The sequence below is a fragment of the Chiloscyllium punctatum genome, chromosome 14 (assembly GCF_047496795.1).
Source record: "Chiloscyllium punctatum isolate Juve2018m chromosome 14, sChiPun1.3, whole genome shotgun sequence".
NCBI lineage: Eukaryota > Metazoa > Chordata > Chondrichthyes > Orectolobiformes > Hemiscylliidae > Chiloscyllium > Chiloscyllium punctatum.
In genome coordinates, this window is record NC_092752.1 from 3,430,625 (window position 1) to 3,451,763 (window position 21,139).

Consider the following 21,139-nt stretch of genomic DNA (forward strand, 5'->3'; position numbering starts at 1 on the left):
TGCGGTCCTCATTTTCTCCATAAGACACTAAGACATTGTAGCAGAAATTAGTCCATCGAGTCTGCTCCGCTGTTCATTCATGGCTGATAGGTTTCTTGAATTGAATTCAATTGAATTTGTTGTCACGTGTACCGAGGCTCAGTGAAAAGCGTTGTCTTGTGAGCAATACAGGCAGATCACAGAGTTAAGTAGCATAGATAGTAAATAATAGGTAAACAGTGGCAAAAACCAAAACATAGATACAGGCAAATGTTAAGAGTTTGTAAGTCCATTCAGTATTCTAACAACAGGGTAGAAACTGTTATGAAAAAGGCTGGTGCATGTGTTCAGGCTTCTGTAACTTCTCCCCGATGGTATAGGTTGTAGAAAAACATTGCCAGGGTGGGATGGATCTTTAAGAATGCTGTCAGCCTTTCCTTGACAACGGGCCTGGTAGATGGATTCTATAGATGGGAGATTGGCCTTTGTGATTGTCCGGGCTGAGTTCACCACTCACTGTAACTGTCTTCGATCTTGAATGGTACAGTTGCCATACCAGGTAGTGGTACATTCAGACAGAATGCTCTCGATGGCTCACCTATAAAAGTTGGCAAGGGTATTCACTATCATGCCAAATTTCCTCAACTGTCTGAGGAAGAAACGACATTAATAGGCCATTGTAACCATTGTGTCCACATGAAGAGTCCAAGAAAGCTTGCTGTGGAATGACCAGTCCCAGGAGCTTGAGACTGTCCACTCATTCCACCTCTGTGCCGTTAATGTGTAGGGCGGCATCCTGCCGAACATCTCAACCCCATTCTCCTGCTTTCCCTCTGTAACCCTTGATCCTGTTGATACTCAAGAGCGTATCTATCTCAGTTTTAAATATACTCAATGCCCTGGCCTCCACAGCCTTCTGTGGCAGTGAATTCCATAGATTCGCCACTTTCTGGCTGAAGACATTTCTCCTTATATCCATTCTAAAAGGTCTTCACTTTACTGTGAAGTTACGCCCTCGGATCCTAGTCTCCTACCAATAGAAACATCTTCCCAACATCCACTCTGTCCAGGCCATATAGTATTCTGTATGTTTCAGTTAGATCCCCCATCATCCTTCTAAACTCCATCGAGTACAGACCCGGAGTCCTCAAATGTTCCTCATATGTTAAGCTTTTCATTCCTGGGACCATTCTCATGAACCTCCTCTGAACGTGCTCCAGGGCCAGTACACCCTTCCTAAGATATGGGGCCCAAAACAGAGCACAACACTCCAAATACGGTCCAACCAGAGCCTTACAGAGCCTCAGAAGGACATCCCTGTTTTTATATTCAAGTCCTTCCAAAATAAATGCCATCATTGCATTTGCCTTCTTAACTACTGACTCGACCCGCAAGTTTACCTTGAGAGAATTCTGAACTGGAACTCCCGAGTCTCTTTGCACTTCAGACTTCTGAATTTTCTCCTCATTTAGAAAATAGTCCATGCTTGTATTCTTCTTAACAAAGTGCATGACCTCACACTTTCCCACATAGTACTCCATTTGTCACTTCTTTGCCCACTCTCCTAACCTGTCTAAATCCTTCTGCAGCCTCCCACCTCCTCAATGCTACTTGTCTCTCTACCTATCTTTGTATCATCTGCAAACCTAGCCAGAATGCCCTCAGTTCCTTCACCGAGATCGTTAATGTATAAAGTGAAAAGTTGTGGTCCCAACACTGAGCCTTGCGGATCACCACTTGTCACCGACTGCCACCCTGAGAAGGACAGTGTGATTAATGCATCGCTTCATTTAAACAGACAGTGCTGTGGTGCATTCATGAAAAATAAAACAATGGTGCTATTTACTTAAAAATTGGTGTGAATTTGTTTATCTTTGAGAGAAATATTTATTTACAGAAATGGTTTCATATAATTTTTGCAACCAAAAAACATCCTATTCATTTTTATCTGGCAAATATGTTTTCTTGCAAAGGATAAGATTAAGGTGTAAAAGAAAGATTCTTTGGGATGCAGAGGGCACGAAAGCTTACCTGAAGTTAAACACCTGAAACCAACTGGATTACAATTTTTGTGAGAGTCATATGAATTTTAACTCTCTGTATTTCCATATAATGTGAACAGGATCACACAGAATCACAGCTATTAGTGCACAAAGCGCGAGGCAAAGACCAAGTGATTAAGTAAGTAATATTATTAATCCAGAATGCATTGTTTAGGGTAAAATACAGTGCTGCTTCTTTTTTATGCATATGTTTTATTTCTTAACTTAAATAGGTAATTCGATTGCAGTGAAATTAAACGTAAGAAATGGGCCTAATGGTCTTTTTTTTAAATTTACTGACAGGATGTGAGTGTCTCTGGCTAGGTCAGTATTTATTGCCCAAATGGCGGTTAAGAGTCAACCATATTGCTGTGGATCTGGAATCATATGTTGGCCAGATCAAGTAAGATGGGCAGATTTCTTTCCCTAAATGACATTAGTGGAGAGATGGATTTTTCTGACAATCGACAATGGATTTATGGTCATCATTAGACTCTTAATTTTAGATTTTTATTGAATTCAAAATCCATCATCTGCCATGGTGAGATTTGAGCCCAGGTTCCCAGAAAATTAGCCAAGTTTCTGGATTAACAATATTATTTACTTAATCACTTGGTCTTTGCCTCGCGCTTTGTGCACTAATAGCTGTGATTCTGTGTGATCCTGTTCACATTATATGGAAATACAGAGAGTTAAAATTCATATGACTCTCACAAAAATTGTAATCCAGTTGGTTTCAGGTGTTTAACTTCAGGTGAGCTTTCGTGCCCTCTGCATCCCAAAGAATCTTTCTTTTACACCTTAATCTTATCCTTTGCAAGAAAACATATTTGCCTGATAAAAATGAATACAATGTTTTTGGTTGCAGAAATTATATGAAACCATTTCTGTGAATAAATATTTCTCTCAAAGATATCTATGGCTGGATGCTTTGTGACCTATCACAACATTCCCTAAAGTTAATTGTAACATGCAGGAGAACATGAGCAGATATCGAACAAAGTGATCAGTATTGCTTCATCACTGCCTCTCTTCAGCCATGGATTCACACCCCACAAACCCCCAACCACCCAACCTAACTTTTAAGGTTTAACACAGAGGAACAGGAAGAGGCCATTCAGCCTTTTGAGTCTGCTCTGCATTCAGTGAGATCATGGCTGATCTCATAATGCTCAACTCCACTTTCTTGCCTTTCCCCCATACCCTTATACATGTTTTCTATCTAAATGACCATTCAATCCCCTCTTGAGTGCCTCAGTTGAACCTGCCTCCACTACACTTCCAGGCACCCGCAGTGCAATAAAAGATCTTTTTCTCAAGTCACCCATGCACATCATTTTGAATCTATGTCCTCTCATTCTTTTTCATTTCTCTCTATCAAAAGTACCTTTTCACATGAAACACATTCACAGGAAAAAGAAAGAAGACAACCCAGGGAGATCTTCAGCCAGAAGACAGACATCAAAGACAATAGCCACCTGTGAGGTTTTGAAATTCAGTTGATATAAGTTTAACAAGTGTCTTATTGGAACAGCATATTGTTACAGAGTTGGAAACAGGTAATACACTGTTAATGGAAAGAGGGTCTTAGAGTTGTGAATAGTTGTTGTTTAATATTCACTTTTAGAGTTAAAGAATAAATTGATACTATTTTCTTTAAATAGTGGAATTGTGGAGTTCTCTGTCACTCATACTTTAACAGATTATGAGGTGAGGTGAGGTTTACACAGTGTTTGGCTTAATTAACAGAAGGGTTCACCGCCATGTTATAACACTGGTACAATTACAACATTTAAAAGGCTTCTGGATGGGTATATGATTAGAAAGCGTTTAGAAGGATATGGGCAAAATGCTGGCAAATGTGACTAAGTTAATTTAGGATATCTGCTTGGCATGGACGAATTGGACCAAAGGGTCTGGAATTCTTTACCACTGGGTCATTAAGTATATTCGTGGTTGAGACAGACAGATTTTTAATCAGGAAAGTTATGGGGAAAAGCCAGAAAAGTGGAGTTGAGGATTATCAGATCATGATCTCATTGAAGGTAGGAGCAGGTCTGATGGGCTGACTGGCCTCTGTCAGCTCCTATAATTTTATTTGGTGCAGAACTGCCTGTACCTTATAGGGCCAAACAGATTCTCCTGGCTCCAATTGAAACATTTTGTTCCCTCCCTACCTTACACTAAAACTATCCTTGTCCTAAATGACCTGCAGCTAGGAAATCTCTGGTTTAATCTTTTCTCAAAAAACGCTGTCCAGACCCTGTCATGGCAACCACTGCAAGACCTGTCAGAGTTTTGACATTGATACCACCATTACCATCCACCGGGTACACAGCAGGTACTCACGTGACTCAGCCAACATTGTCTATCTCATACGCTGCAGGATGCCCCGAGGCATGGTACATTGGCGAGACCAAACAGATGCTACCAAAATGGATGAATGGACACTCAACAATCACCAAATAGGGGTGTTCCCTCCCAATTGGGGAACACTTCATCGGTCAGGGACATTTGGCCTTGGATCTTTGGGTGACCATTCTCCAAGGCAAACTTCGGGATACACAACAACGGAGTGGCTATGCAGAGGCTGATAGCCAAGTTCGATACCCATGAGGATGGCTTCAAGTGGGACCTTGGGTTCATTTCAGACCACAGGTGACCCCACTACACTGTACACTGTCACAACATATACACCCACAACAAACACACATACACACACTCACGCAGACCCCTCTCTCATATACATGCTCTCTCTGACACATACACACACACCGTCTCATAGGTTTATACTCTGTCACATACACTAACAAATAGGTCTATGGTGTAAATTTGTATTTGCAGATACATTCTATTTTGTTCAAAAAGCACACAATCTGTCGGCCGTCAATCCATGTAACCTTTTATAAACTCCTACTTTGGAAACAGAACCAGATTGAGATACAGACAGACTCTGACCTCACACCTTTAATGCACTGTCTGAGCTGAGATGTCCCTAAATTATTGCGAGAATGTGACTTGAAAGATGTTCTGGGATTTATATATTAATGAATCGAAACCTGCAAACCCCATTCTAAAAGATGAAAGATTTTACAGGTTTGTTCAAAATATCATTTCAGTTGCATGACATTGTGATCTTTTGCTATAAATTCTGTGTCTTACAATCGTGTCCTCCACTGTCACCTGATGAAGGAGCAGCGCTGAGAAAGTTAGTGCTTCCAAATAAACCTGTTGGACTATAACCTGGTGTTGGGTGAATTATAACTGTATCCATTCGGCCCCTTCACATCACCCGCTCCAGGGAGATCCGGGGGGGGGACCGGAGAGAGTGTGACACCCGGGGGGACCGGAGAGAGTGTGACACCCGGGGGGACCGGGGGGACCAGAGAGAGTGTGACACCCGGGGGGACCGGAGAGAGTGTGACACCCGGGGGGACCGGAGAGAGTGTGACACCCGGGGGGACCGGAGAGAGTGTGACACCCGGGGGGACCGGGGGGACCAGAGAGAGTGTGACACCCGGGGGGACCGGGGGGACCAGAGAGAGTGTGACACCCGGGGGGACCGGGGGGACCAGAGAGAGTGTGACACCCGGGGGGACCGGGGGGACCAGAGAGAGTGTGACACCCGGGGGGACCGGAGAGAGTGTGACACCCGGGGGGACCGGAGAGAGTGTGACACCCGGGGGGACCGGAGAGAGTGTGACACCCGGGGGGACCGGGGGGACCAGAGAGAGTGTGACACCCGGGGGGACCGGAGAGAGTGTGACACCCGGGGGGACCGGGGGGACCGGAGAGAGTGTGACACCCGGGGGGACCGGAGAGAGTGTGACACCCGGGGGACGGGGGGACCGGAGAGAGTGTGACACCCGGGGGGACCGGAGAAAGTGTGACACCCGGGGGGGACGGGGGACCGGAGAGAGTGTGACACCCGGTGGGACGGGGGACCGGAGAGAGTGTGACACCCGGGGGGACGGGGGACCGGAGAGAGTGTGACACCCGGGGGGACCGGGGGGACCGGAGAGAGTGTGACACCCGGGGGGACCGGAGAGAGTGTGACACCCGGGGGACGGGGGGACCGGAGAGAGTGTGACACCCGGGGGGACCGGAGAAAGTGTGACACCCGGGGGGGACGGGGGACCGGAGAGAGTGTGACACCCGGTGGGACGGGGGACCGGAGAGAGTGTGACACCCGGGGGGACGGGGGACCGGAGAGAGTGTGACACCCGGTGGGACGGGGGACCGGAGAGAGTGTGACACCCGGGGGGACCGGAGAGAGTGTGACACCCGGGGGGACGGGGGACCGGAGAGAGTGTGACACCCGGGGGGACCGGGGGGACCGGAGAGAGTGTGACACCCGGGGGGACGGGGGACCGGAGAGAGTGTGACACCCGGGGGGACCGGAGAGAGTGTGACACCCGGGGGGGACCGGAGAGAGTGTGACACCCGGGGGGACCGGAGAGAGTGTGACACCCGGGGGGACGGGGGACCGGAGAGAGTGTGACACCCGGGGGGACGGGGGACCGGAGAGAGTGTGACACCCGGGGGGACGGGGGACCGGAGAGAGTGTGACGCAGCGTGGCCGGACTCTTTCTCCTGACGCACACGCGGTAACGGCTGAGCTCGGAGCCGCCGCCTGTCTCCCGGAGCCAGAGCCGCAGGTACCTGGGGCCCGGGGGGAGGGGATCCGGCCGCCCCCCGCGCCCCCCCTCACCCCCCGACCCCACCCCCCGGGGCCCAGCCGCCCCCCACCCCCCGGGGCCTCAGCGCGAATCCGGCCGCTCCATACATTTATGTCGCGCCCAGAGTCTGAGGGAAACTTTCCCCCGAATAATCTCTTCCCCAGAGGAGGCCCAGGTTACCCCCCTCCCTCCCCCCAATCTCTCCCTTATTCCCCCCTCTCTTTACCCCACTCCCATCGACCCCAAATCCCCCTCCCCCTCCCTGAATCTGTGGGTGGCCCAGTGGTTAGCACTGCTGCCTCACAGCGCCAGAGACCCGGGTTCAATTCCCGCCTCAGGCGACTGACTGTGTGGAGTTTGCACATTCTCCCCGTGTCTGCATGGGTTTCCTCCGGGTGCTCCGGTTTCCTCCCACAGTCCAAAGATGTGCAGGTCAGGTGAATTGGCCATGCTAAATTGCCCGTAGTGTTAGATGCATTAGTCAGAGGGGAAATGGGTCTGGGTGGGTTGCGCTTCAGTGGGTCGGTGTGTACATGTTGGGCCAAAGGGCCTGTTTCCACACTGTAAGTAATCTAATCTAATCTCTCCCCACCCCCTCCCCGCACCCTCCCCACACCTCTCCCCTCCCCACACCTCTCCCCTCCCCCTCCATGCATTCCTCCCCATCCCCATATCTCTCCCCCTCCCGCATCTCCCCTCTACCCCTCGCCCACCTTCCTTTCCTCCCCCATCTTCCCCCCTTCACCCACCCATCTTCCCCACATATTTCCCTCTCTTCCTCCCCCCAACCCCATTATCTAGTAAAGTTTATTTTGAGAAGAATAATAAAAGGTGACCTGATTGAAAATGTCCAATCCAGGGGTGTCTATATGGGAGTATCCTGAACTAGTTAAAAATCAAGAACTGTTCATTTAAAACAGAGATGAGATGAAGCTTTCTCGGAAGATTGAGAGTCTCTGAAACTCTTCCCAAAATGTGGTGATAGAAAGTCTTTGAATATTTTTAAGGCAGATGGAGATAAATGAGGAGTTAAAGGTGTTTGGGTTTTGGTGGGAATGTGGAGTCATCAGATCATGCACAATTGAAAGGCTTGAGGGGCTAAGTGGCCTTCGCCTGTTTCATATGTTCATTTTGGACAGTCTGGAGAGGAATGCAGTGGTGCTTGTCGAGGTTCGTCCCGAGCAGCGCCGTGACGCGGGACTCCGTGCTCTACGGCCTGTTCCCCGGGACTCACACCGAGACGAACATTAACTGCGCCTGGAGGATCATCAACTCGGTGAAGGACGCTCTCTGGGCGGTCCGAAACCTGTTGATCTTCCAGCTGAAGGAGTTGACCCCGACCGAGTGTTGCAGACTGGCACATTCCAAGGTCCAAGACTACGTGTTGAGGGACGCGCTGAAGCTTGGGGCAGCTGCCGCCAAGGCGCGGTGGGGAAAGACCACTGTGTAAGATCGGCCTGCCGAAAGAAGAACAGGGGGCCCATACAGACGTTTTTTTTGGGCTCTGCTGATGCCTCAGCCAAATATATGTATATATACAAGATTGAAAAAATGCACAGGATTGTAAAGGACAAGAATAAAGTCGAATCTGTGTTTGTAAATATGGACATATGTATGGCATGATCCAATGTACAGACCATCAAATCATTTATGAATAAAGTATATTTTTGAAATAAAAAAAAAAAATATGTTAATTTTGGACAAGCTGGGGGTATTGTTCCAGTCAAGGTGTTTGCGAGGAGATTTTCTTAGAGATGTTAGAAAAAAATGAGATGTTCTTTCAACTGGCAGTTTTAAAATGCTGGGCATGGGACAAACAAAGAAGGTCTTTGGTAGAAAAAAAACCTCTGCAGGATGTTAAGAATTGTTTTTACCCAGTGAGTGAAAATGAATGATAATGCATGTTCTCAAAGAGCTAGCTTTATGGACTGAGGCCGCAGAAGATGTTGGAATAATGTGTGAGAAAAGGTGGTGCTAAAATCCAGTGCATAGGGTATTTAGCTCAGAGGACTTTTAATTCAACATTTCACACTTCAAATGATTTAAAGCTGTGTATGATTGCGGTACCACAGTGTTCATTAGTTCTGATTAGATCATTTTTGAATTCAAAAGGTGTTGAATTTAGATTTGCACTTTCAGACAGTTATACTGTTGCTGGGGCTTCATAGTTGCTAAGTTTGAGTCCCTATTTCATGGCTTACATTATACACATTAGAAATTTGTATAGTATTTACTCCTAGTGTCTTTTTGGGCTAGTGGTCAGGTGACAATGGGAGAATGTAGTGATGACTTATTTATGCCTATTTGATGCTAGTGTTTGTCTAACATAGCAAGAAAATAAATAGTTAACATTTATGCCCATTCTCCTTCAGCAAGCAACATTGTGTACCAAAGAAATGGTGATGGAGAAGCCAAGCCCCCTGCTTGTAGGGCGGGAATTTGTGAGGCAGTACTACACTTTGCTGAACAAGGCACCAGACTTCTTGCACAGGTAAGTTTTTGTACAATTTTAGCCATTGTTCTTAAGTGGGATTCCTGCAAAAAAACTTCAATATCAAACTGTATTGAACTGGCTGCATCCTTAGTCCGACTCCAACCCTGATTGCAAACAGCATTTCCCATTGGGTAGGGCAGAGACTTTAGTGCTCTCAGTAACTTCTCATTTATCACACTGGGGACTTTGATCGACATAGCCAGTGTTTGTTATTCCCCCCATCAACATACCTTTGTTTCCTCCTCTCCAATGTGGCTCCCTAGTTTCCCTCTTGCGATGTGGTGGTGCTGACATTTGAATTCAGTAAAATTAAAACCCAGAATTTTTTTAAAATCCCGTCTGGTTCAGTCATGCCCTTAAGAAAGAAAGGTGCCGACCCTGTCCATTCTAACGTAGGCGGAACCAGGTTCAAAAGCTCTTTGCTGATTGGACAGTAGCTGTGCTTAGGCTGGTCACTCAGGCCTTGAGCTTCTCTTCCCAGTCACACTCTGCCAGGTCTGCTCAGAGATCTCTGTGGGCTTCCAGATATCTTGAGGTTTCACATGGCATGTAGTGTATCGATTCACCCTTAACCTCAGGTTTTGTCATGATTGTAGACGACAGCCTCCAAATTATAGGTCAAGAAAATGACTTTAGAAAACAGTCAGTCCTCCACTGTCACAAAGTGACTGGACCATCTTAAAGTTCCACTCCATCCTAGCTTATGAGTTGCTGAGGATCACCATGTGCCTTGCAAAGACTGAAACAAGAGCATGTCGATTCCTGAGTTGGCCCTCTCCAGGGAAGACCCCAGTGAGTCCAGCACAATGTTCAATAGTATTGGTGTGATGGAGTCACCTTGCTTTATTGAACCCCTTTTTTTTTCAGGCTGGTCTTAGTTCTATTCTATTCCATCAGCATAGTGTTTTTTGAGAACGGATCTTTGACCAGTGACATGAAGTTTATGGGGACTCACTCCGTGTAATGTTTTCCAAGGATGGTTTGTGTCCAATGCAGTCAAATTCTTGCAAGGTTGGCAAAGAGAATTTCAATGTCCGTTTGGTTGTGTTTTACTCCTTTTATGGTCTTTCAGTGTGTTAATACTTGCATTTCATCTGGGAATCGCTGCTAGGAACCTTCTCTCCTTGAGTTGCTCGTGATAGTCTTGCCTAGTTGTTGTGTTATGAGTTTTGTGAACAGACAGAGCAGCTTGGTGTGTAATGTGAGGGCGCCAGTGTCAGTGCCTTTCGGGCAGCTTGGGTCTTGGTGTTGATGATGAGGACAGTTAGACTGAGGGGCTCTGTAATGGTGTTCACTTCAGACGGAGACATTGGGGAAGCTGCAGTGTCTCCATCGTGAATGTGCTAAACATCCTTGAGCCTCATTCCATATAGCCCTCATTTTGTTGATGCCCTTGATAGCTATACCTACCTCCTCTTCCTCTGTTGGCCTCATCAGCAGCACATTGTCCCTTCAACCAAGTATTTTGGTGAATTTTCTGAGGTTCCCTTATCATTCGGGGCAGACAGTTTCATTTAAAAACCTGCTCTAGTTCCTCTTTATTAAATGGGCATGAAATTGTGGATGGCACCCCCACAATCTCTCTGGCAAAATTGGTGCCTGTTGTTCTTAATAAGATAACTATGTTGTTCTGAACAGGACTTTCTGGGCTGCAGGTATTTTCCTTGCACTGTTGTTAGTCCTGCTTTTATCTTTCTTGGTGATTTTTTTTTGCCTCCTCCTTGAAATCCTTTGGCAGTTTTGGGGGTCTTGTCTTGAATCCATGAGTCCTTCAGCCTGTGGGAGTTGGTTCTCAGTGTCCTAATGCTTTGAAGAGCTGTCTGAGGGGAGTGACTTCTCTGTTTGAACGAGGAGATCCTCCATTGGGGTTGCTGCAAAATTAATCCTGGAACCTCTTGTACAGGATTGTCCAATGTTACTGTTTGGGTGTTGCTCAGTTGCTGTGCAACACTCTTCACTTTGAGATTTGCTCTCTTGGATTGAAGGGCATCTGCCGTTTGCTTATTGTTGGTGAGGAATCTACTAAATCTCCGTTCCAACTCACAGAAGACTGTTTCTTCCTTGTTCCATTTCTACACTGTCTTCCCTGATATCGGTTTGGCTTTCTGGGGTGTCAGGCATTTCTCATTCCACAATCATAGAGTCAGAGACATGTACAGTCCAACTCGCCCAGGCCGACCAGATATCCCAACCTAATCTAGTCCCATTTGCCAGCACTTGGCCCATATCCCAGTAAACCTTTCCTATTCATATACCCATCCAGATGTCTTTTAAATGTTGTAATTGTACCAGCCTCCACCACTTCCTTTGGCAGCTCATTCCATATATGCACCACCCTCTGCACCAAAACGTTGCCCCTTAGGTCCCTTTTGAACCTTTCCCCTCTCAACGAGATTCTAAGGCCCCTAGTTTTGAACTCCCCTACAATGGGGAAAAGACCTTGACTATCCACGCCCCTCATGATTTTATAGAGAAGATTACCTCAGGGACCAATGGGCCGAGGAGTGGCAGATGGGGTTTAATTTAGATAAATGCGAGGTGCTGCATTTTGGAAAGGCAAATCAGGGCAGGACTTATACATTTATGGTAAGGTCCTGGGGAGTGTTGTCTAACAAAGAGATCTTGGAGTACAGGTTCACAGTTTCTTGAAAGTGGAGTCGCAGGTAGACAGGATAGTGAAGAAGGCACTTGGTACACTTGCCTTTATTGGTCACTGCTTTGAGTATAGGAGTTGGGAAGTTACGTTGTGACTGTACGGGCATTGGCTAAGCCAGGCTTGGAATACTGCATTCAATTCTGGTCTCCCTGCTATAGTGTGGAAGTGCTGGTCGTGTTGCACAGGGGTGGTCAAAGTCAGAAGTCATAAGACACCAGGTTATAGTCCAACTGGTTTATTTGAAATCAGAAGCTTTCGAAGTGCTACTTCATCATCAGATGAAGTAAAGGGAAGCACATAGGTACAGAATTTATTGGCGGAGAGATTAAAAGATAGCACAAGAGGCTGAATAACAAGTTTCTGCAGGTGATCAAAGCTGTCAGATGGTGTGAGTAAAGTGTCAACAACTGAATAGCAAGTGAAGGGATGACCTATGAGCAAATTAATTGAGACAGAGAGATAATTACAAAAAAATTAAAAATAAGGTGGTGCTGAGACTAAGCAATGGCTGGGATAACATGACAGCTACAAAGAGATACACACCGAGGGTCTACTCAAAGGAACAAGTACTCCAAAACTGTTCAAACTAATTAAGGTAGAAAGATCATAAGTTATCAATGTGATGGTGTTAAACCAGAACAGTAAGGAAGATTTTACAAATCCAAAACAGTATGGTGAGATATGAAACCAAGATTATGGGGTTCATGGCGTCATCGTGGGTACGGAACTTGGCTATCAGTTCTGCTCAGCGATTCTGAGTTGTCTTGCATCTTGAAGGACGCCTGGGATTGGAGGCTGAATGACCTTGACCACTGAAGTGTTTCCCGATGGGGAGGGAATATTCCTGTCTGGTGATTGATGCCTGGTGTTCGTTGATCCATTGCCGTAGCATCTGCATGGTCTTTCCAATATATCATGCTTTGGGACATCCTTGCCTGCAAAGTATGAGGTAGACAGCATTAGCCGTACACTTAGTACGTGTTGTGTATGTGGTGGATGGTGTTTCCACATGTAATGGAAGTATCCATGTCAGTGATCTAGCACAGCTTGCAGAGATTACCATGGCAGGGTTGTGTGATGTTATTCTGAAGCCTGGGTAGTTTGCTCTGAATGATGGTCTGTTTAAAGTTTGGCAGTTGTTTGAAGGGAAGAAGTGGAGACAGAGTTGAACTTGCCGAGATTTTGTCACCATCAATGACATGTTGAAGACTGTGAAGAACATGATGTAGTTTCTCTGTTCCAAGGAAGTACTGGGAAATGAAGGTTACGCTATAAGACCATAAGACGTTGGAGTGAAAGTAAGGCCATTCGGCCCATCGAGTCCATTCTGCCATTTAATCATGGCTGATGGGCATTTCAACTCCACTTACCCGCATCCTCTCCGTAGCCGTTAATTCCTTGCGAGATCAAGAATTTATCAGTCTCTGCCTTGAAGTCATTTAAGGTCCCAGTCTCCACTGCACTCTGGCAATGAGGCCCACCACTCTCTGGCTGAAGGAATGTCTCCTCAATCATGCCTCGTGCCTGTCTTCTGTGGAGATCGTTGTGGTTTTTCACTGTGGCACATCAGAACTGGAGATTGATGATTTGAGCATCATACTCCATTCTTAGGACGGCATCTTTCAGGATCTCTAGGTGTCCATTGCATTCCTTCTCTTCTGACCAGATTATGTGTATACGCAGGACTTGTCTGTAAGAGATGGCTTCTTTAACATTTGTAGGGTGGAAGGTGGCGAAGTGCAGCATCATGAAGTTATCTGTGGGCTCATAGTAGAGTGAGGTGCTGAGGTGCCCATCCTTGATGGAGACGTTATCATTTAGCCTGACATTTAGTTTAAAATGTTATAGAATATAGTTCAGTATTACTGCCTGCCTATAGGCGAACAGCAAGTAATCAGAAATGCTGGGAGGATATTGAGTATTGCTGGAAAAAAACACATTTTGTCAGTGCTTTCTATTCTTGCATGTACCATTCACAAGAAATACCAATACCAGGCTAGAAACAATGACAAAATGTCATCGTTTTCCAGCAATGCTCAAGTTATTTACTGACAAACAACTATTCTTATTAGAATGTTCTTGTTTACCATGTGGGGAAATTTAATGCAAGGCTGAAGAGGTTATGTTTTCGTTACACCCGACATTGGTGAGATCGTATCTGCTGTACTATGGACTCTTGGTCTCTTTTTTAAAAAAGATGGAAATAGTTTGGAAGGAGTTCAGAAAATATTTACCAGATTAATCCTTGGAAAGGGTGCTGAGGAAAGGTTCAATAGGATAGGCTTGTATCTGTTGGGAGTTAGAAGAGGCTACTTGATATGGTTGATGTGGAGAGGATATTTCTTGCAGAGTGTAGAACTAGGGACCACTGTTTAAAACTCAGGGGTCACCCATTTAAGACAAAGCTTTTTCTCAGCACACCATGAGTCTTTGGAATGGTGGTGGCGGGGGGAGGGGGGGGGAGTTATTGAGGATAGACAAATGTGAAGTAATCACATCAGCTATGATCGTATTGAATGGCTAATTTGTTCATTTGATGATTGCCAAGTTTTACTGGTAGGAAAATGTTCCATTTATCCAAGTATCCTATTTTCCACTAAAGGTGCCCTGTGGGGTGTATTGATGCTGATTGTAAACCGGTTTCTTTCTGATGTACAGTATATGTGTAAAGTTCTGGTCCTACACGCCAGTGAATTGCTCCTTTTGACCTTTCTTGCTTCCACACTGACCATTGTTTCAGTTTTGAGCATCTATCAGAATGCTGACATTTGGATAAGTTTGACTTGTAAAACTTCAGGAAGTGCCTGCACGTTGATATGAGGTCATATACATCCTATTCATGAGCTACAGCTGTTTTGTTCATCCACAAGGATTTGTTCTGGAACTGGACTCTTGTGCAGAAATCAAGTAAAAAAACTGGTCATGACTCAACAAAGCTGCATCTGACAGGGCAAAAATTGAGGTGCAGGAAGAACCTGTTTGGATTTCCTGCCAAGAGTTTGTTAAATTGGAGTTGAGCATTATAGATCAGCTATAATCTCATTAATGGCATAGCAGACTCAATGGGCCGAATGGCTTGCTCCTACTCCAATGGTTTAGTGACAATCAAATGGGTATTGTATCTGTGCATTTTTTAAAAAGATACATTTTATGGAAGTTTCTCATCTTTCATTCATGAAAATTTGCAAGAATACAGCAAACAGTATAAGGTTAAGTGAACGACTTGCTAGACCCAAAACATTAACTCTGATTTCACTTCATGGATGCTGCCAGACGTGTTAACCTTTTCCAGCAATTTCTGTTTTTGTTCCTGATTTACAGCATCCGCAGTTCTTTCAGTTTTTAAGAAGTATAACGTGGTGTTATCCCGTATGCTGGTAACTCTTATGAATATTCTGATAAGTGCAAGAAAAACAAACTTCAACAAAATGTTTTTTTTCAAGAAGACTTGGGTTCTGTGCTATCAATCAACTATGTATTCAATTAAAATCAAGCATGATAAGCTCACTGTGTAAAGTTAAAAATCACACAACACCAGATATAGTCCAACAGGTTTATTTGGAAGCGCACTAGCTTTCAGAACAACAACCACTTGATGAAGGAGCGACACTCTGAAAACTAGTGCTTCCAATTAAACCTGTTGGACTATAACCTGGTGCTGTGTGATTTTTAACTTTGTACACCCCAGTCCAACACCGACATCTCTAAATCATCACTGGGTAACGATTTGTTTTGGGAACTGAAATCCTGTCTTCTCTCCAAAATTCCTTAGACCTTTATTAAGTCCTGGAATTGGGCGTCTTTTTCTGTGCATCCTTTCTAGTGTGGCTGTCCTGTTAGAGATTGGTGATGGAACTTAATGGAACATTCAAAAAGTCATTCCTCCTTCGCAATTTAAAGTTGCACAACGATCATCTTAAATCAAAACTTAAATGAGTCAAGCATTTAAACCAGTATCTAGTTTTTATAAATCTGTAATACGTTTGAGTATGAGTGTGAACTTTAACTTGTTCTTAATAGTTGCTGCCATGTAAATTGTTTATTCAGATTGACTTGAGAGGTTCTTCATTAAAGCAGGCTTTATCAAAACCTGGAGCTGCTCAGTTTCCAGTCTGTAATTGTTATGATCTCTTGATAGACTGGTTACTTCTGAATAAAAATTTGAACTAACAGCTGAAAGAAAGACACATGACAAGTTTTAACTTCAAGCTTTTACCGTGACACATACAAACAGAGCACTAACTAAACTGGTTAACTTCACCGTAAAGATTCAAACATAATTTGACCCTTTCTTTAGTCCTGGGGTTGGGGAGGTGCAGCCACTGAACCTGAAACGCTAATTCTGTTTCTCTCCATAGGTGCTACTGGACCTGATGAGTTTCTCCAGCAATTTCTATTTTTGTTTCAGATTTCCAGCATCATCAGTTCTTTGTTATTTACCCATTTCTACTTTTATTGTCAACCAAAAACCTCAATGTTCTGTTAGACACTGAAACAGACCAGCCTTTCTCCTGAAAGCAACCCAAAATGTTTTGCAGTTCCTTAGAGTTTTACTTCTTTTTTTCTCTTTCCCAATACTGGCTTTTACTCTGTGTTTTTCTGGGAGTGCTCCCTCGAGCTTCAGTCAGAGCTACCCTCCAACCTTACTTCAATTTTTCTATGAGCTCTGTCTTCAAACTGAGTGCAAGCTCCCAACCTCATTCCACGTACTGGGCAGTAGTTTCTGTATTTTCTCTGTTTAATACACAGGACTTCCTTACTTTTATTGTGATACTGCTCCTGTTGGTTGGTTGCAGACCACCTGAGACTAAAACTGTAATTGCACCATCTGTCATATTTCTTTGTTTTTAGAAACACCTGCAACATAATCTCAGAATGGGCTCCTCTCACTTCTCCTTGCCGAGGGAAATCCTTTAGCTTCATTCCAGAGTAAAATTGCTAATCAGCTGATCTCAATAACTTTTAAACTTAGAAGTAAAGGGACAGGTACCTATACACCAGTTTCAATCTTAGTGTCAACAACACCTTTCTACATCTCAGAAGGTTAGGATCGTCTTGTGAATCTAGAACCAGCAAGTGTGAACCCAGCACTTGCATCTATCTCCATGAAACAGGCTGACCCGATCTTTGATACTTAATGGCTAAACCACCCAAATCTATTGTCTGCAGATTCCAGCATAGCATATATGACCCAATTCCATTTATCTAAAATTGAAATATATAATCCCAAACTACAGCACTATTATAAACCATAGATAAAGTTCTAAAGCATAATAGTTACTTAAACATTAAAATTGTAATCAAATTGATTGAACTGCTTTGGTTTCACCCTCGGGGTAAATTGCTGTTTTGTCTTTGATCCACATGAATGATGTTTTGGAGCATTTGTGGAGAAATGTTTCAATTTTTCACTTCTCATTTATTCAGCTTGGTATTTGGAGAGGCTTCTGTGTTTGTTTTTGGGGAAGGTCCAACGCTGGATCCCACAATGTTCGAGTTATAATGGCACAGTAGGCACTGAACCATTCAACCTGTTGAGTCCACACCTACTCCATCGAGTCATCCTATCAGTCAAATCCCACTGCATTCATGTGGCCTCACAGCTTTATTTCCTTTAGCAGCCCATTCAATGTCCTTCTGAAATCATTCATTGTCTCCATCCACCGCCATCACAGGCAGTGAGTTCTAATGCATTCTATGTAACCATTAGCATACATAGATTCTGTCACCAGAGCTTGGTCTGTTAGGCATATGCTAACTTCCCTTATAGAGGTTTATAAAATCATGAGGGGCATGGATAGGGTAAATAGACAAGGTCTTTTCCATGGGGTGGGGGAGTCCAGAACTAGATGGCATAGGTTTAGGGTGAGAGGGGGAAGACATAAAAGAGACATAAGAGGCAACTTTTTCACACAGAGGGTGGTATGTGTATGGAATGAGCTGCCAGAGGATGTGGTGGAGGCTGGTACAATCTCAACATTTAAGAGGCATTTGAATGGGTCTATGAATAGGAAGGGTTTGGAGGGATATGGGTCGGGTGCTGGCAGGTGGGACTAGATTGGGTTGGGATATCTGGTCGGCATGGACGGGTTGGACCAAAGGGTCTGTCTCCGTGCTGTACAGCTCTATGACTCTATGACTGTAAGTTGTCTGAATATATTACATTACAAAGTGGAAGGATACATATTTCAAGTATGCCTTTTTTGTTTTTTTTTAATGTTGAAATGTTAAGTGCTGCTGGTAAGCATTCAAAGAATGAACCTTTCCAAAGTTGTTACTAATGGTTAGTTTTGCTTGTAACCCTTGTCTCCAGGTTTTATGGGAGGACCTCATCTTACGTTCATGGTGGATTGGATGGCAATGGGAAGCCAGCAGAAGCAGTTTATGGCCAAGCTGTGAGTACCTCAGATTTTTGTCCAGCAAACAAGCTGGTTTAATATTAAAGCTAAACTTTTCACCACACACACTAACTCTGCTGTACATGTTCACTGTGTCCCTTCTAAGGGAAAACAGCTGGGTTCTGTGCCCTGTACGTCATTAGTTTAACTCCATCTCAAACTCTTGCTCCATTTCCCTCCAATCATCCTTGGCCTTACAGCAGCTGTTGCTGAACCATGATTAACACCTGGAACACAAGACTATTTCCATGCTCTTCCCCTAACCCAGGAAAGCTCGAGTCTACTCGATTTCTTCTTTCACCTTAAATTTATATCCTACTTCATTTCAAATAAAAGTTTTCAGCCCCATAATTTTTGCACAGTAGCAAGTGTTGGAATTTTCAGGTGTGGGATTTCACATTAGAATTACCTTGAATTGCCCATTCTTGTAATCCATTGGGTCTTGGGATAGAGGTGCCCAGTATTCTAAATTAGATTCACATTGAGTTAGTACAGCTCAAAAACTAGTCACTAACATGCATTAGCTGTTGCATGTTGCTTTCTTCCTGAGCTCAACCTCTATTTCCCCCCCAATTGATTGTTGTACTATGAACTTTCCATTTCTGCCAAAATACGGTTACCTGGTTTCCTGAATCCAGTTTATTTGAGCCACCGCATTCTTGTCTGGTTTAGATGCTTTTGATTTTCTGGGAGTAGGACCCTGATGGTCAGAGATCTCTTTGCCTACAAATTACATCTCTTATCTGGACTGAATCTTAATGATGTTGTGGGCACACTACATCATCAAGGTGGGCTATGCATATTGTTTGCCCCAAAATCTCCACATTTACATTACTAATTCTCAATCTTCAAGACCTGCATTTTTAAAAACTTGTTTCAACATATTTGCTTTAGGCGACACATTTAAATTCCTTTTAGATCAGAATTTATAACAAAGCAGATATTAGATTTTTAAATGTTACAATATTTAAAAATATTGTCAATTCTAAATTGTGCTTGATGTGTAGGAGATCCACAAGAAGGTGATGTCCCTGCAGTTTAGTGATTGCCATACAAAGATTCGCCATGTCGATGCACATGCAACACTAAGTGACGGGGTGGTTGTACAAGTGATGGGTGAGCTGTCGAACAATGGGCAGCCAATGAGGAAGTTCATGCAGACTTTTGTCCTGGCACCAGAGGTAGGTTTATAACTTTGCAAATTATTATATTTTTAGCGTTTGTTTCACAGTGTAATGCAAATTGATTCAGTATCCTTTACATTTGAATATGAAAGGAATTAGAGCTGCAATAAATCACATGGCACTTTGAGCCTGCTGTTGATATTCAATGAGATTGTGGTTGATCTACCTCAACCTCAATGTTCCCAACCCTAGCTGCACATCCTCTCGTTTTTGTCTTGTGCCATAAATCTAATGATTACACAGTCACAGCATCTTTGGTTTGAGAATTTCATGTTGTGAAACTTGAAAGGGTTCAGAAATGATTTACAAGGATGCTGCCAGGATCGGAGGGTTTGAGCTACAGGGAGAGGCTGAATAGGCTGGGGCTGTTTTCCCTGGAGTGTCGGAAGCTGAGGGGTGACCTTATGGAGGCTTATAAAATCATGAGGGGCATAGATAGGGTAAATAAAGAATGTTTTTTCCCTGGGGTGGGGGAGTCCAGAACTAGAGAGAATGGGTTTAGAATGAGAGAGGAAAAATTTAAAAGGGACCTAAGGGGCAACTTTTTCACACAGAGGGTGGTGCGTGCATCGAATGAGCTGTTAGAGGGAGTGGTGGATGGTTGGTATTTTAAAGGCATCTGGATGCATATATGAATAGGAAGGGTTTAGAGGGATATGGGCCAAGTGCTGGCAAATGGCACTAGATTAGGTTAGGATACCTGGTCAGCATTGACGAGTTGCATCAAGAGATCTGTTTCCATGCTGTACATCTCTATGACTCTATAATAGATACTAAGTATTCAAATGTTGCTTCATGTGAGAGCTAGTGTTTTATTATTATTGAATATAGTTTCAATGTAAAATCAGACTAGAGAAGTAACTTGCATTTATGTAGCACCTTTCACAGCATCAGAACATGCCATAATGCTGGAAAGCCTGTAAAGAATTTTAATGATACAGTGACTATTATAATGTAACACAGGCCCTACCACCTGCACTATCAACAGTCTTACGAGGCAATTGGATATGATAGGTTGTTGGTTTCTAAGCTTTTATTAATTTTAATTGACACAAGAAAAGGTTTCTTTTCTCTTCCCAAGTGCAGTTAGGAGTATTCTAGGCAGAGTTTATGATTGCAATTTTCAGTTTTTCTTGAAAAAATAAATTATGAGAAATTAAATAGGATGAAAATAAGAGAAGCTGAAGAAGCAGGAAATGGGAGTAGCAAAAGAGTAGAAAATCTTCTCCTAATATTTGTTTGGCTCTACTATTATTATAATCTACCACCTACAAGCCCCAAGTTGGCAGTGTGTTGGGGAACTCCCTACTTGCATGGATGAGTGCAGCTCCAACAACACTCAAGATGCTCAGTGCCCTTCAGCTCAAAGCAACCTCATTCAATTGACACTACATCTGCAAACATTCACACTCTCCATCACCAACATGCTGTCGCAGCAGTGTGTACCATCCACAAGATATGCTGCAGAAATTCACCCAAGCTCCTCCAGCAGCACCTTCCAAACCTGCAATCACTTTGATCTCAAAGGACAAGGGCAACAGATACAAGGGGACACCAAATTCCTGTCCAAGCCACTCACCATCCTAACTTGGAAATATATCGCTGTTCTGTCATTGTCACTGGGTCAAAATCCTGGAATTCCCCCCTTAAATACATTATGGGTCAACCCACAACATAGGGACGGCATCGGTTCAAGAAGGCAGCTTC

At 44.1% G+C, this 21,139-nt stretch overlaps 1 protein-coding gene across 2 annotated transcripts in view; it reads left to right on the forward strand.

Moving 5' to 3' along the window:
• Positions 1-6,549: 6,549 nt before the first annotated feature.
• g3bp2a (G3BP stress granule assembly factor 2a) overlaps positions 6,550-21,139 on the forward strand; it is a 25,903-nt gene continuing 11,313 nt past the window's right edge. For both annotated transcript variants that reach the window (XM_072583760.1, XM_072583761.1), the window contains exons 1-4: positions 6,550-6,679; positions 9,073-9,191; positions 18,164-18,245; positions 19,256-19,429. In XM_072583760.1, the coding sequence (XP_072439861.1) occupies positions 9,097-9,191; positions 18,164-18,245; positions 19,256-19,429 (351 nt within the window). In that variant the 5' untranslated portion in view covers positions 6,550-6,679; positions 9,073-9,096. The remainder of the gene's footprint in view (positions 6,680-9,072; positions 9,192-18,163; positions 18,246-19,255; positions 19,430-21,139) is intronic.